This window comes from Heteronotia binoei, chromosome 3 (genome assembly GCF_032191835.1).
Source record: "Heteronotia binoei isolate CCM8104 ecotype False Entrance Well chromosome 3, APGP_CSIRO_Hbin_v1, whole genome shotgun sequence".
NCBI classification, from domain to species: domain Eukaryota; kingdom Metazoa; phylum Chordata; class Lepidosauria; order Squamata; family Gekkonidae; genus Heteronotia; species Heteronotia binoei.
In genome coordinates, this window is record NC_083225.1 from 171324208 (window position 1) to 171340830 (window position 16623).

At 45.8% G+C, this 16623-nt stretch overlaps 1 protein-coding gene across 8 annotated transcripts in view; it reads right to left on the bottom strand.

The window, feature by feature from the left end:
* YAP1 (Yes1 associated transcriptional regulator) overlaps window positions 1-16623 on the bottom strand; it is a 130395-nt gene that overhangs the window by 48995 nt on the left and 64777 nt on the right. For 4 of the 8 annotated variants that reach the window (XM_060234896.1, XM_060234894.1, XM_060234895.1 and 1 more), the window contains exons 3-4: window positions 12744-12859; window positions 1820-1933 (exon numbers count right to left, since the gene is read on the bottom strand). In XM_060234896.1, the coding sequence (XP_060090879.1) occupies window positions 1820-1933; window positions 12744-12859 (230 nt within the window). The remainder of the gene's footprint in view (window positions 1-1819; window positions 1934-12743; window positions 12860-16623) is intronic. The other 4 variants (XM_060234900.1, XM_060234898.1, XM_060234899.1 and 1 more) reach the window with 1 other exon arrangement.

Sequence of the window (16623 nt, forward strand, 5' to 3'; positions counted from 1 at the left end):
AATTCCTGGGGAGCAAGCAGCAGTCAGAATGTTAACAGTGAGCTGCAGTGTACGAACTGGAAAGTCAGCCAGCAAAGACAGGCTGATAGGCAGCAGCTGTCGTGACTCAGTTAGATGTCTGGATCTCGGTTCCTAAGAAATTGAATGGGAGGTGTTAAGTCAGCTGAAGGGAAACTGAGAAGCTGAACAGACACAAAAGTTAGGGAAAGAAGAAGATGATATTGAATTTATATCCCACCCTATACTCTGAATCTCAGAGCAGTCACAATCTCCTTTACCTCCCCCCACACACAACAGACACCCTGTGAGGTAGGTGGGGCTGAGAGAACTCTTACAGCAGCTGCCCTTTCAAGGACAACTTCTACAAGAGCTATGGCTGACCCAAGGCCATTCCAGCAGCTGCAAGTGGATGAGTGGGGAATCAAACCTCGTTCCCCCAGATAAGAGTCCACACACTTTAACTACTACACCAAACAGGCAGTTTTGCTTTTAAAAAATGGGGACAAGGTAGATAGACATGGTAAGTAACCCTGACCAGGATGATCCTGGTTGGAATCTTGCTTCTGCCCTGAATTCACTAAGCGGGCTAAGGCAAGCAACTATTAACAGCCTAATCCCCCTGTCTGTAATATGAAGACTGAGAAGATGGCTGGAGTGCACTGAACTCCATAAAGAAATGGCAAATATCATAATGGACTGAGAAGCAAGGGCCTATGGTACGATGGGAGTAGCAGTGCAAGTTTCCTGGAAACCTGCTTTAACACAAACAGAAATTTGGAAAAAGAAATTAAAATATATGCAATGTTTACTTTCTTACCAAGCCTAAACCTGTTTTTCTCCTTTAATAATAAAACATGCCACTCAAATCTGTTAGCACATACAGTTGTACTACTTGGCATATTTACGAAAGCTGAAAGTATAAATGTCTTAAGTTATATATATATAAAAGAGAACATTGCAAACTGCTGTATCCTAGTGCTTATATTTGTTTTCAGACAAATAGGAAAAGATGAAAGTCAAAAATAGTAACCATAAACTGTGTAGTTAACAAAAAGGCAGCTGAAGTATTCATTCAGTCACAGTACTAAGGACTATCAGATTTGGAGACCAAGTTAAGTTTAAAATTGAAAATACTGACTTCAATAAACATAAGTTTCATAGGTCATATTAGCTATGGCTAAAACTGTCTACATTTAAAGGACAAACATTTTAGTATTCCCAGGAATCAGCATCTAACACTGTAGATTGTCTTACAAATAAAAAAATTACACTTCTTAGAAAGCATTTGAGTGAAATCTCTTATAAAAGGCCTTTCACTCATTCAAAAAAGGAAGCGTTGCCCCAACTGTCCAATTTTTCCTTTCAGAAAAACTGGAAACATTTCTGGGTAGGTGGAATAAGGGGAGAACAAGCAGCAGGTGGTGTTAAATATTTATATTTGTACATTTTAAATCTTATCTTACTGTTGGTAATGCTTTAATGCCTGATGTTTGCCACCTTTGGGACTCTTTACTTGGGTGCAGAGACAGCATTGGCATAAATAAATTAAATGAATTAGGATGAAAGCAGAGCTCAGGAGAAACTTCATGTGCTGCATAGGAAGGATGTCTGCTGGCAAAAGTGGGAAGATGTGCAAGTTGGCTGAAGAGACACGGTCTGAGGGGAGGGGATGAACTTCACTTATTAATCTGAGGTGGCCAGAGGGCCAGCCTAGTCTTTGCTACAGGACTCAACTTTAAAAATATTACCTAAATATAGACGTGTTCTAAGTGAAACGAAACAAAACAAAACAAAAGTCTGAAGTGAGAGGAACTTTTACCAAAGCGTGGGTCAAGCCTTGGATCTAGCCAAGATGTGGTCTTGTTCTTATGGTTTATGTAGTAAATTTCTCCATCCTGGGTCATGGCTTGTTCCCATCCATCAGGGAGCGGGCCTGTAACACAGAAGGAAGCAATTCATAGTAGGCTCTGGTTTGCCCCCACTGAAGAGTTAGCTATTTAAAGAAATAAACCCCAAATAAATGTATACTAGAACACAGCACATGAAACTAATAGTTTCACTGTTTAGTAGCCCTGAGATTGGGGGGGGGGGGGGAGAGAAAAAGCAGCTGTATTACACTGAAGCACTTTTAATTCTGGAGGGTATGAAACTTTCTCAGAAGTCACTCCATCTTATTTATTCTACATTTATCCCATTACAGAGTTTCTGACAGGAAACTGTAATTACACAGATAGGAGATCATTCCTTCTCCCCTGAAGGCCTCATAATCAGATAAAAAGCAACCGTCTCCATTTTTGTTTTCTCTCTTACAGAATCAACTGAAATACACCAGAATTTAAGGGTTAATGTTGATTTCCTTTATGTATTAACTTCTCCCTTTCCCTACTGTTTCATTTTTGCTTAAAAAAAGATCCACCACCATCCCCAACAATGTGGCTGGGTGTATGTGCATTATGTGCCATCAAGCTGCTTTGACTTATGGAGACACTTTGAATTAATGACCTCCAAAATGTCTTATCATGATGAACAGCCTTGCTCAATGTAACTATACTTTTAACCCACACTGGGTGACAATTAGTGAAATGATGGTGAGCTACATATTACTTAAAGTCAATTGCTACAGTACTATAAATGAAGAGGCTCTTTATTCTTCCACTGGAATCCTGTCAGGGCTTGTACAGTCCAGGGAACACAGCACTGAATTTGAGCATGAAAGATCCAAACCCAAAAGCCTATTTCACTGTGGATTCACTGGAAAACTTCAGTTAAAGTCTTACCATTTCAGATTCAGTTACTGTCTACAAGACTGAAGTGAGCACAGATTAATTATGAAGAATTCTGTATGTTGAGAGCTATACAGATAATTAATTGTCAAGTTGTTGGATTTTTTGACTGGGACCTACAGCATCCCACTCCACGGCTATGCCCCATTTTAACAACACTCCTCACTGAGATGCCACAGAAGCACAACATGCCCCAGTTAGCTCCAATGCAAATTCTACATACAAACACATTAATTATGTAAATAAACATGCAGATGAGATGGAAAGCGACGCTGATTAATCCACAATTGCTTTCAGAGTTGCCCATCCAAAATAAGAAAAAACTAAATTGAATGTAGAAAGACCACCCTGAGGTAATACAGAAGAATATGTGGAAGAGAACCAAACATCTGCTTATTAGGAATGTTTTTATATTGTGTTTCTATATCATGCCCTGACCTAGACAGAACCAGGCTAGCTCAATATAATGACAGATCTCTGGTTAGTACTTGGATGGGAGACCACTAGGAAAGTCCAGGATTACTACATGCAGGCAATGGTAAACCACCTTTGAACGCCTTTTGCCGTGAAAATCCTATGTGATTGCCACAAGGTGGCTATGACTCGATAGCCAAAAAACAAAAGAAGTACTAGGTAGTGACAAGCACTGGTTTTTCCAGTTACCAGATATACATTCTTCTCTTCTCCCCATGACCTTTTGCCTCCAACTCTCCGCAACGCAAAGGTTTTCCTTCTCTTTTAGGCTTCATCCAACCGCCAGCAACAAAATCAAAGTTACATGTAACTGTTTCTTCACATTAAGCCAGTGCAGCACAGCACAGCAGCCAAAGCACTAAGAGTAGGGGTGGCCAAACTGCAGCTCAGGAATCACATATGGCTCTTTCACACACATTTTGTGGTTCCTGAAGCCCCTAATGCCCTTGTTGTTTGGCCTGGAGAAGGCATTTCTCTCTTTAAATCTCTTCTCCAAGTAAAATCAGCTGGCAGTTTGTAGAAGGCATTTAAAGTTAAAGTTACTTTATTTCTACCTCTCTCCCTACCCCAATCTATTTGCCTGCCTGCCTTCCTTGCAGCTCTCAAGCATCTGACGTACATATCTTGCGGCTCTCAAATATCTGACATGTATTCTATGTGACTCTTACTTTAAGCAAGTTTGGCCACCCCTGCACTAGAGGATGCATTGAAAGATCTGGGTTCAAATGCCTGGTTGCAACAAAGAACAATGGGCAATTCTAGGCCATTAACTCGCTCTCTCAGCTTGATCTACTTCACAGAGTGGAGATAAATTGTGGTGGACATCTCTAGAACAGAACATGGAAGAAAAATGTAGTACAAAATACCTATTCTTACCTGTCCCTAATTTGTCCTCTTCTTGTCTATGTTCTTTCAACTGTTTACAGACTACACAATTTGACAGTTGTAAAGTAATCTGCAATCTGCCACAAAAGTCTGCTGGGTGATGCTGGGCCAGTCAATCAGCCCAACCTACCTCCTAGGGGTATTGTGAAGATACAATCAAAGAGAGGAAACAATTGTAAGAACAATGGAGAATGGGAGACAAGGACAGGTTTCTTACCTGTAACTGGTGATCTTCGAGTGGTCATCTGTGCAATCACACATATGGGTAATCCGCAGGATTGGCCCCGACCTCGGAGAGTTCAAAGCAATCTTGATCGTAGATCTGGCGCGCCTCCCGCTTGTCCTGGGAGGAGTCAGCTACTGCGCATGCCTGGAGAAGGGGGAGGTGCTTAGCCACTCAGTTTCTTCCCGCCGCCGGGTAGGTGGAAATAACTGTGCTAACTAACTTCCAGCAGCGGGGAAGGCTGGGTGGGTCTGTGTGATTGCACAGATGACCACTCGAAGATCACCAGTTACAGGTAAGAAACCTGTCCATCTTCTTCGTGGTCTCTGTGCATTCACACATATGGGTGATTAGCGAGCCATTTCTTCGGAGGTGGGTGCTGGATCTGTAAGAAAATGTAGGATTAGAGTGTAACATAATGATAGTGTTACTCACGGTGGTTAGTCGAAGATCGATCGTAGCACCGCTTGTCCGAAGGAGGCGTCTCGCCGGGCACGAACGTCGAGGGCGTAGTGCGAGGCGAAGGTAGATGTAGAGGACCAGACGGCTGCGGCGCAGATGTCCTCTATAGGTATGCCTTTCATGAAGGCGGACGAGGTGGCCACGGCTCTGGTTGAGTGGGCTCGTATATGTTGAGGGATTGGTTGTTTTGCCAGCTGGTAGCAGAGTTCGATGGCAGCAACAATCCATTTGGAGAGTCTCTGGGTAGATATTCTGCTGCCCTGATTATGGGTAGCGTAAGTGATAAAGAGTCTGGGGTCTTTACGGATTTGGCGGGTTCTATCTATGTAGAAGGCTAGGGCTCTCCGTGCATCCAAGTTGTGGAGTGCCCTTTGTCCCGCGTCCGCGGGGTGCTGGAAGAAGGCTGGTATAATGGACTGTCTTCCCAGATGGAAGGGAGAGACGACCTTGGGAAGAAAGGTCGGGTCAGGTCGGAGGACCACCGTACTGTTATGAAATGTCGTATACGGTGGGTCTGCTCTGAATGCGCAGATGTCACTGGCCCTCTTACCTGTGGTGAGGGCCGTAAGTAATGCCGTCTTCCATGACAGCAGGTGCAGTGGAATGGAAGCCATGGGTTCGAAGGGCGGTTTCATGAGTTGGCTCAGGACTAGAGATAGGCTCCAGGTGGGTAGAACTTGTTTGATTGGTGGGTGAAGGCGAATGATGCCCTTGAGGAAGGCTCTAGTCGCATGGTGAGAAAAAACCGTTGTGCCATCGATGCGGGGGTGGAAAGCAGAGATGGCTGCCAGATGTACCTTCAGGGAGGAATACGACAGACCCGCTCTAGAGAGCGTTAAGGTGTAAGTTAGTACCTGAGGTATGGTGGCATAGTTGGGGTCGAAGTTGTGTTGTGAGGCATAGTGTGAGAAGCGTTTCCACTTAAGTAGATAGGATTTCCTAGTAGATGGTTTTCTGGAATTCACTAGGACGTGACGGACCTCTGGGGGGAAATCTAGAAATTGATTCTCCAGGCTGTTAGCTTGAGTGACGCCGGGTTGTGGTGAAGGACCCTGCCGTCCTGTTGGGAGAGGAGATCCCGTGTTTGAGGGAGCTGGACGAAGGTATTGTTGGACAGGAGCAGCACGGTCGTAAACCAGGGTTGGCGCGGCCACCATGGAGTTATGAGGATGCAGTTTGTGTGGTCTACCTGAATCTTCTGTAGAACTCTGGTGATAAGTGGGATGGGGGGAAAGAGGTAGTGCAGTGTTCCGTTCCAAGTTTGTAGGAAGGCATCCCCCCTGGAGAGGTGGGATGGGGGACCTCTCATGTAGAAGCGGGTGCATTGGGCATTTGATGGTGAAGCAAATACATCTATCTTCGGTTGTCCGAAGACGTTGAAGATCTGTCGGATGTATCGACTGTTGATGGACCACTCGTGGTTGTTGGTCGAGTGGCGACTCAGGGCGTCTGCCTGGGTGTTGTCGGTCCCTGGTAGGTGCACGGCCGTGAGGAAGATGCCCTGGCTTATGCTCCAATGCCACAGTGCGAGGGCTCTCCTGCAGAGTCTGACGGAGGCGGTGCCGCCCTGCCTGTTGATGTAAAAGACTGTGGCGATGTTGTCGGAGGTGACCTGGACGTGCTGGTTCTTTAGCGACGGGAGGAAAGACCGCAGGGCCTTGTGCACTGCGATGAGCTCCAGGCAATTTATGTGGAGAGAGCGTTCGTAGTCTGTCCATTGGCCCTGCACCGTGAGGTCCTCTAAGTGGGCTCCCCATCCCCACTTGGATGCATCTGTGGTTACGATCACCGAGGGCGGTGTCTGTTTGAATGGCATGCCCTTGAAGAGGTGATGTTGCTTGGTCCACCATTTGAGGGATGGCACAATGTGCGGTGGGAGGGTGAGTAGTGTGGATTGATGTTGTGTGTGGGGGCGAAAAGTCCTTACGAACCACATTTGAAGGGGGCGCATGTGCAGCTTCGCAAACCGCAGAACTGCTGTGGTTGCTGCCATGAGGCCTAGCATTCTTTGGAAGGTGAGCGCTGTTTGGGAGCGCTGGGCGATGATAGTGTTGGCCATTGACAGTATGGCGAGTGCTCTGTCCTGAGGTAGGGAAGCCGTTTGCGAGAGCGTGGAGATGTCCGCCCCTATGAACTGAATCCTCTGGGTAGGGATTAGTTTGGATTTTGAGAGGTTGACTCGGAGGCCTAGGGTGGCCAGGGTGGAGAGGGTGGTCGAGACGTCCAGTTGTAGTTGCTCCCTGGAATGGGCGACGATCAGCCAGTCGTCTATGTACGGGAAGATTGATATCTGTTGCTGGCGTAATGTGGCTGCTACTACTGCCATGCACTTGGTGAAGACCCTTGGTGCTGTGGAGAGGCCGAAGGGGAGGGAGCAGAACTGGAAGTGCTGCCTCCCTACGGCGAACCTTAGGAATCTTCTGTGATGATGATTGATTGTTATGTGGAAGTAGGCATCCTGGAGGTCTATGGACGCCATCCATGCTCGTTCTGGGATGAGCGGAAGGATTGCCTGAAGCGTGACCATACGGAATTTCTTGTAGATTATGTGTAGGTTGAGTTTGCGGAGGTCGAGGATGGGTCGGAGTCCTCCGTCCCTTTTTGGTACCAGGAAGTACCGGGAGTAGAAGCCGGTGCGATGGTATTGGGGTGGGACTGGTTCTATCGCGCCCTTGTCCAGCAGAGACGCAATTTCTGTCTGCAGGGGTGCGGACGGGGGTGTGGTGAGGAATCGGTGGTGCCTTGGAGTGGATGTAAACTCTATCAGGTAGCCTCTTTGAATGATGGTGAGGACCCAGGCGTCTGATGTTATGGTCCTCCAGGCAGTGTAGAACGGTTGTAGTCGTGTTGATGGGTTTGGCTGATGAAGGGGGACTGGACGGCTCGGGGCAGGGAGGTCAGAGAGATGGTTTGGATGTGGTTGGAGGTTTCTTGGTTGTTTGGCGTCTGTGCTGAAAGGAAGGCTTGGACTGTGGTGGTTTGCGCTTCCATGAATCCTGTTGTCGTGGGGATCTGGCCCCTTTGTATTGGCTGGACCTCCAGTTCCTTTGTCGGTTGGATTGTGTCAGAGGTTGGGAAACTCCCAGACGTTTCGCCCTCTTCCTGCCATCGTCTACTGACGTGAGGATGTCATCTGTAGATGAGCTGAACAGGCCGAGGCCATCAAAGGGCAGGTCTTCCACCTTGTATTTGATGTCTGGTTGGAGGGAGGAGGATCTGAGCCACGCGTGTCTACGGAGTGCTATGGCTGAGGCCAAGGTTTTGGAAGAACACTGTGCAGCGTGCCGTGCAGTGTTGATTTGCTGTTTGCTCACTCTGGCGATCTCTTGCAGGGTAGTGGCGGCTGACTTCTGGGACGCCTCGGGTAGGGATGGTACCAGTGCGCCGAGGGAAGTGGTCAGGTTGTGGGTGTATGCGGAAAAGCATGCCATGTAGTTGAGGATTTTGGTTGTGGCTGTAGTGAGGGCGTAGATCTTTCTCCCGATCGTGTCGAGTTTCTTGCCCTCTCGTTCTGGTGGTACCGGGTGCCTAGTCTGCTTCGATTTCGAAGACGAATGCACGATGATCGAGTTCGGAGCCGGGTGAGTGAATAGGAACTTGGATTCAGGTGCATGTATCTTGTAGAGGGCTTCGACCTTCTTGGATGTCGGCGGTACTGATGCCGGTTTGTCCCATGCTTCTCTGAGTGTTTCTAGGAGGACGGGGAGCATGGGAAGAGATGAGCTGGATGGAAGATCCGCATGCACCAGATCGAATACGACGTCCGAGACTCTGGGGGCGTCCGTATTGAGCTTCAGGTTCAGCGAACTTGCCATGTTTGCCACGAGGTCGAGGTAGGATTTCGGGCCCTCGGACGGCGATAGGTCTGCTGGCTTGGCTATGTCGGATTCTGGGGATTGTAGGTCCGAACCCGAAGAGTGGTCGGAGTCGGAGAGTTCCTCCTCGGATCCGTCGTCGGTTCCCTGGTGCAGGTCGGGCTGGGGCGTTGTCTTGGGAGCCGTGTGTAAGGACTCGAGTGGCGGCGGGAGTTTCGGTTCGGCGCCGAGATTCGTAAGGTCGTCATGGTGAAGCGGTTCGACCGATGCGGAATGGAGTCTGTGTGAGCGATCTCGGTCGCGAGGAGACTCTTGGTAGCTGTGGTAATGTCGATCGTAGGATGGTGATCGTCGGTGCCGTCTTCGGTTCCGTGGGGATGGAGACCTGGATCTCGATGGAGAGTAGTAGTAGTGTCTCCCCCTGCGGTGGCTGCGGGAGCGACGGCGGCTGCGGGACCTGGTGCGGCGGCGACTGCGGGACCTGGTGCGGCGGCGGCTGCGAGACCTGGTGTGACGGCGACTGCGCGACCTGGTGTGCCGGCGACTGCGGGATCTGGTGCGTCTGCGACTGCGAGACCGCGGTCTGGTCGGGAGGACTCTCGGGGTCGAGGGTTCTCTGGTGAGCGCGTGGGCGTCTACAGGGTGCGAGAGATCTATGAATTTAGATGGGTCGAGGATCCCAACGGATGCGGTAGAGTGCGTATCCAGCAGTTGGTCTGGTGGGGAATTCGGAATGGACGGTGACTTGGATGAAATGCGGATGATTTCCAATGGAGTGATTGATGGTGTTGCTGTCGACTTCGATGTCGGAGTCTTCGACAGCGATCCGGAGGCAGTGGCGCTCGGGTTCGGGGTCTTCGGCTTGGTGGTCGGGTTCGAGACCGAGTCGAGAGGTCGGGTCTTGTGCTTCTTGGAGCTCACGCTACCCGTCGGGTCCGAGTGGGCGGAATCGGAACGGCGGCGCTTCTTGGGGTCGTCCGACTTCTTGGAGTGCTTGCCGGTCTTAGGCTTACTGGGACTCTGTGCCACGGAAGCTGCCGACTGCGTCTCTCCCACGAGGTGTGGGGAAGATGGCGCGGGTTGTTTTTGTCCGCCATGCGGCATGGCCGGTCGGAGTGTGGTTTCCATGAGGTGGCTCCTGAGTCTCGCGGCGCGGTTCTTGCGGGCCTGTTTGCCAAATTGGCTGCAGTGCACGCAGGAGTCTGGACGGTGGGCCTCTCCAAGGCAGAACAAGCACAGAGAGTGACCGTCGGATGAGGGGATTTTGGATGAGCAGCTGGTGCAGCGTTTAAAGATTATCTTGTCCCTTCCTTCCATCCGCCCGGGGAGGGGGGGGGGGGAGGGGAAAAGTCCCGAAGAGATAGTAAGAAAAGGCCTTTTTTTTTTTTTTTTTTTTTTTTTTTATACGATACCAGGTAGAAGTAGAAGATGAAGAGTTGAGGTTGAAGAGAAGGTAGTTGTAGAGATTGCAATGAAGAAGTTGGAGATCAACGAGGAAGGTGCGATCCGGTCGGCGGTAAGGAAGAAACTGAGTGGCTAAGCACCTCCCCCTTCTCCAGGCATGCGCAGTAGCTGACTCCTCCCAGGACAAGCGGGAGGCGCGCCAGATCTACGATCAAGATTGCTTTGAACTCTCCGAGGTCGGGGCCAATCCTGCGGATTACCCATATGTGTGAATGCACAGAGACCACGAAGAAGATCTGTAAGATACTTTGTATGTCCACTGGGAAGAAAACTGGTGCACACTGATGCCACAAAATACACCTTTTAAAAAGTTAACTTTTCCCCAACCCTTCCTCCTTCTAAAGAGTGCATCCTCTATAATAATCCCATGAGCTTCATGTCAGAGTATAGGCTTGAACTCACAGAAGCCTTTACTGTACTACCATGCACATGCTGAAGACTACAGTGTGTAAGCCACAAAAAGTTGCACAATCTATTACAACATATGGTAAGTAAACATAAAAAGAAGCTTTTCAATACAAGATGAGAGGCTGAGGACATTTTCTCTCAATCCACTCGTGCAGCAAACAGTTACGCCCCATCCATTCATTCATTCCCTCCCCAATGTATATTTGGGGTGCCCCTTCAGGAATCTTTGTTAATCATTAATTACTAGATTCTCTTTCAAACGTAGGCAAGGCAGCAAGTCATCTGTTACCCAACAGTTGTGAGAAGCATTATTAAGAAACCAAGAAACTGTTGTAAACTAGGAATATTGCATTACTGCACACATACACATCCTATACATCAAAATGTATGGCCATGAAGCCCCACCCTTTCCCAGTTTCAAACAAATTAGTGTGGAATTTTCTTCTACTGGGTACATTACTCTAGCAGTTCTCAAACTGGTCTTCTGCTTTGGTTCCAGATGTGTGCCACCACCACCACCACCACTCCAACTCAATCACTCTTCCAAATTAAAGCATGACTTTATCTAACAGAGAGATCAGAGGCCCCCAACAGAGTGCCTGTGAGTGCCATGCTGCCCGCTGACACCATTTCTGGCACCTTTTAGAAAGTGCGCACGGCTAGGAGGGGCTTTTGCCTAGCAGGAATTCTGATTGGCTGTTTAGATTAAAAGACAGGCCATTAGACACAGCTTCTGCCTGAATTGTTGAAGAGTTACTATTACTTATATATAACCTGACTTTGTGGTTGGTTCTGCCTATCGCAGCTGTTTTGTGATTGGCTCCACTTAATGTTGTAGCCATTTTGTTGTTGGGCCCACAAAATTCCAAAGGTTCCCACAGGCTCAAAAAGTTTGGGGACCTCTGAAGTAGATGATGCATATTGCTGTAGGAGTCCTCCATCAACTGGCCCACTTTCCAACCACCACTTCACCCCCTAAAGGATTCCCATCAAAAGCTGCAACTACCATTGATTCATTTTACAGTTCTGGACTGCTAACCTACTAAACAGCCTGCTTTAAAAAAAAGTCATATTTCACAATCAAAATCCTCAACAGAAAGCATTAGCACATGTAATAAAAGCAAACATATTTCAAATCTGCAGTGTAAATTTCAAAGACCAATTACAGAATTTGGAACTTCCAGCTGAATTATTTGTAATTCATACTGCACAATTTTATAACTGCATGTGCTTGTTTGTATTACATCATCACTCCGCGTGTATTCAAACAAAATATACTGCAAGTACTACCTAGGCACATAAGTACCCATGATGACTGGACAGCAAGAGATGCCATCTAGATTAGGTGCAGGTAAATACTGGTCCTTTACTACACAATCTGGAATATAGGTAGCCATTTCTCTATTTTCACCTACAGAAAGTGGAGGATGCCAACAAAAACAAACCCCCTTTCTCAGAGTTACATTTTTCTGATCATTAGGAGTCCAACAAAGAATGATGGAAACCTATTCCATCTGTTCATCTTTTCTGTGGGGACCAGAACAGACCCCCATTTATCCTCCGCTCTCAAGGACAGCCTTCCTTGCTCCTCCATCTCTTCCTTTTTCACTTCCACCATCTATAGCCCTATAAAGGGTACAACCCAGCCGTCGCCCACAAATGAAACAACCTTATATGAAAGAGGCTGGAAGTGGAAGGGGGGGGGGACTATGGAGGAATTTTATATAAGACAGTAGGAGAAGTTAAGTGCACTGTTTCCAAAATTAAAAAAAAGTTGGGGGGGAAATGGATGATGGTTTCAATAGGGTTCTAGTCAGAAAGCACACATTGGTTTGCTCAGCAAAAACAGAGCTAGAGGAGAAAAGACACAATTCTAACACACATCAAGGCAAAAGAGGTTTAAAAGAATATAAGAGCAGTACCTAATTTTCCATAAACAAAGACGTACATATGATCCTGCAAAATTACATCTCACTTCCCATTACTAAAATAACGTAACCTCCTCTTTAATGACACAAACATATACTGTTTCAGATTGGGTGTTGCACCCACGCAGTAGAAATGCCACTATATTATAATTACAGGGGAGAGATAAGATATGTTTTCTATACGAAGCGTTTGCAGGAGGAGAATAATGACAGGCCATGCCTGCATGATGCGTAGCTTTACATTACGAGATGCCAAGCTGCTTGTGGCAACGTCTTTGAAGATTTGTTGATTCCTCCTTACCTGATGCTGAATTTATGATGTTCTGTTGCACTGGAGGGCTTGTGGGGGCTGTAACGTTCATCTGGGAGAGGAGGGCCTTCCGTGGATCCTGCCATGTTGTCGTCTGATCAATGTGGCTGAACCAAAACAAGAACAGAACGATGAGTTTAACTCGCCACAATCTTAATGACCTTATAAAAGAGTACAACAAAAATTGTAAGAGAAAGCATTAAACCAATGTTTTTAAAAAGCACTTTGAATAGCAACAAGTCTTCGTTCTTTTTAAAACAAATATGCTTCTTCAGCCAGCAGTGAAATATGACAGTGTCATGCAAAGAGTAGAAAGCCCTTGTGCATATTTTAAGTAGTTCACCTCCTTTTGCTTCTTACGTTTCAAAAGAGCAAACCTGAAGGCAGACAAATTTTGCCAAGAGCTCTCAGTTTCAGCTTTATTAAGCCATCTAGGGAACTTGAAAGCATCTGGTATTTTGGTGGGGTCTAATAAAAAAGGTATTACTCTACTGCTTTTGGATTCCCCACCTCCACTTCCAGGATCAACACCGCTACCCATACTTTTGCCTTTTTTGGCAAACAGTGTATTTAGCAATCCAAGAAAATTGTTCTATAACTGAAAAAAGAAGGTTCTTCTAATGGGACTCTGTTTATAAATTTATATGCTTTTAAATCACTAGATAGCACTACCCAGTTTGGATTCCACTAACTTGCTTCTTACTGTATTATCTGATTTTTCATCTTCATGAATGCAAGAATTACTATATTTTCCTGCAGCTCACAGACTTTACAAGGATCTTCGTATGCTTCAAATAGTGACGAGGAATGGTGGGGATGAGGGACATATTCTGATGAACTGCTGGTTTTTACATCTTCAAAAGGAGAAACTCTTTTTTGTTTCTTCATCCCAGAAGCCTTTAAGAGTATCCCGAATCCTGATTATTTTATTCAGCATTATGTAACCTCATTAAGTCTACAATACCATTGGAGTTTCCATTTTAAGTAGGGTTGCCAAATTCCAGGTGGCACCTGGAGATCTCCAGCTGATCAAGATCAGTTCCCCTGAAGAAAATGGCTAGTTTGAGAGGGGGCCTCTGTGGCATATACCCTGCTAAGGTCCCTCCTATCCTCAAATCCTGCTCTCCCCCCACCCCCCAAAAAAAAATCTCCAGGCTTTTCCCAACTCAGAGCCGACAAGCCTAATTTTAAGGAAGCCACAAATCACACAATTCTGGTTTCTGCCAACATTCCCTCAAAAATCCCCCCCGCCCCACCCACACACTTTTGTACTTAAGTCCCGCTTGACTGAGTTCTGGGAAACCCAAAAGCCTGAACACACAATTTTGTGATAAGTTGACAGGCCTGAAACAAAACAAAAAAAATCACAATACACTTTTTTGTTTTGTTTTTAATGAGTCAATATGGGCCTATTTCAATGATGGTGATTCACTTTAATGCTATATACAGACTCCAATTAGATTGCTTCCTACTATGAATTTCACTTCTTAAAATGAGGTGAGTTTCAAATGCAGGTTTCCAATACGACATAAGAAAACTGTTTTTCAAAGCAAAAAAGAAATCCCACTTTGGCCTTGCATAATAAGCCCAGGGCCTACCACAGTAGTCCTCAGAACCTCTTGCCAAAGGTTTTCGGCAGCAGGCCAACAATACGGGTTCCTATCTGCTTTCATTTGGAGGAAATAAAAAATAATAATTGAGGGCTTCTGCTGGAAATTGTGGCCTGCATATGGAAAACAAGAGCTAAGGAATTCCTTGCCTTCTACTGGTTGAGAGTGGCAGTTAGGAAGGAAGGTGGGATGAGTAAGACAAAGGGGGGAAGTGAAACGTCAAAGAGGATCCTGAAATAGGAAAGGGAAACCATAGTCCTTCCCTTAGGGATATACCTCCTAGGAAAGAGGGTGATCCCTATCAAATGTTAAAGCAGCAAAACTAGGACCTTTGTCTATACTCCTGCCTCCACAGATTTTAGTAATTTTGTGTCAAATAAGTTTATGCCTATTTACCTATGGCATGACAGCTAAATGATCTCTCTCAACGGTGATAAACACCTGTTGAAAAAACAAAACAGCTACATATTTTGTGATAAAACTATTTATTGTATACGGTTATACAAAGTTACCCTCATTGCACTTATCTTTTTACCTGTCCAGTTTAAACCACAAGCCTCCCTGAGTCTATTACCATTTCCTCATAAATGTGAAACAGTTCATACATTGGAAATTTATATCAGCCTCTCGTGTGCCATATTCAGACATATACCAACAAAGGGTTTTTCAGCTCCTCAGCTTCTGAAGCTGGGTCAGAATACATCTATATACATTTTAATGTCTGGGTGGTGAAGGCAAACAAAGGAACAAAAATTAATCAAAAGAAGCTGTTCAGTAAAGTGAAAAAGGAAGCGGGGAACAGTTTTAACAGCATGAATAGTATTAGCCCCTGGCCACTGAGAATATCTTTTTGACTGGAGACCCCAAGAGAAGATCTGAAATCACAGCTCAAAAGTACAGCATTGCTCTCTGCCTTATTTCCAGTTCCTCAAATCCACTTCAGGACTCCAGAAACAGAAAAACTCTTGTGAAAAATACTCAGGGATCAGGGGCCTATTGCTTTAATGAAGCCACTGCAACTCTTCCTTGGGAAAAAGAAGTGTGCTGCATAGACAAGCCTTCTGAGAAAGGTGCACAGAATAAAAAAAAAAACACTTGAATGCATTTATAGCCAGTTGGGTCAACAGGTTTTGCTAACCGCCATAGAAATAGGACGATGCACTAAACCTTAACATAATTTTCATATAACCCAAAAAAGTACCAAGTATTGTTCTAGTTTGCTTGTTCTTTGCAAGCAAAATACTTATGTTAACATGTTAAGAGGGGGTCGCCACATGGGAGGTTACTTAATTAAAACTTCCTCATATGCCAGTGCCAACACCACTAGGTATTAATCACGCACTGCTAGGTTTGTACATGTTTTACAACATAACTTTCATCAGCCCAATAGTGTTTCTAAAGGCCAAAACAGTCATTGTTCATTCTGGCAGGAGCTCTCCCATTCTTTCCCCACCCCACATTTCCACCATAATTCTGCAGGCTACCTGAAAATGAACTGCAGAGTAGTGTATGAATCACCATCTCATCTTTCCTAGTTCAGGAAAACTTTGGAAGGGAGGAGGGGAAACCAACCCCTGGGTTTCAGTCTTTATTAAAATGGAGCAACTTGAAGGTTTAAATTCACTTTCCCTAATGCCATTTATTAAAAACATCGACTAAAGAACTAATCCGTTTACTGGAAACAAACTCAGGAGAGCTCCTCACAATAAGCTTTGGGGGAAATGCATGCTAATTTAGACCAGCCGATGAAACCAAAGTGCATTTGTGGAAAAACTTATCAGCAACTTATCCCAGGCTCTTCAAGAGCCAAATTAAATATTTTGGATTGCCTGCTACATGCTGTTTACAAAGCATTTGGCTCTCACTCCTTTAATACAGAGTCTGCTCTTCAGAGGCAAATCTCTGGCTCCCTGTTCAGCTTGTGTCTCATGTTACAGTTTCCATAACCAGCTTCTTTTTTCAGAGACAGAAGAAACAAGAACTGGGAAGTAAGTGACTTCATGACTTGCGACAGCGCATTTAAAGATACCAGGAAGGAAGACAAGCAACACAAGCGGAAGGAACCTGCCACAGGGAAAAGATTCATGCTAGGGCTTCACGGGATTTTTATCGAGGGTGCCACTGTTACAACCAAAAGGTATATTCAGACACTGCAAACAAATCACTGTTTGTTTGCAACAAGCACAGACTTGATTAATGGTAGCGCCTGCTCATTCCCTCCTTCATGCACTGAAGAAAAATTGAATACTGTTTGGGATTTA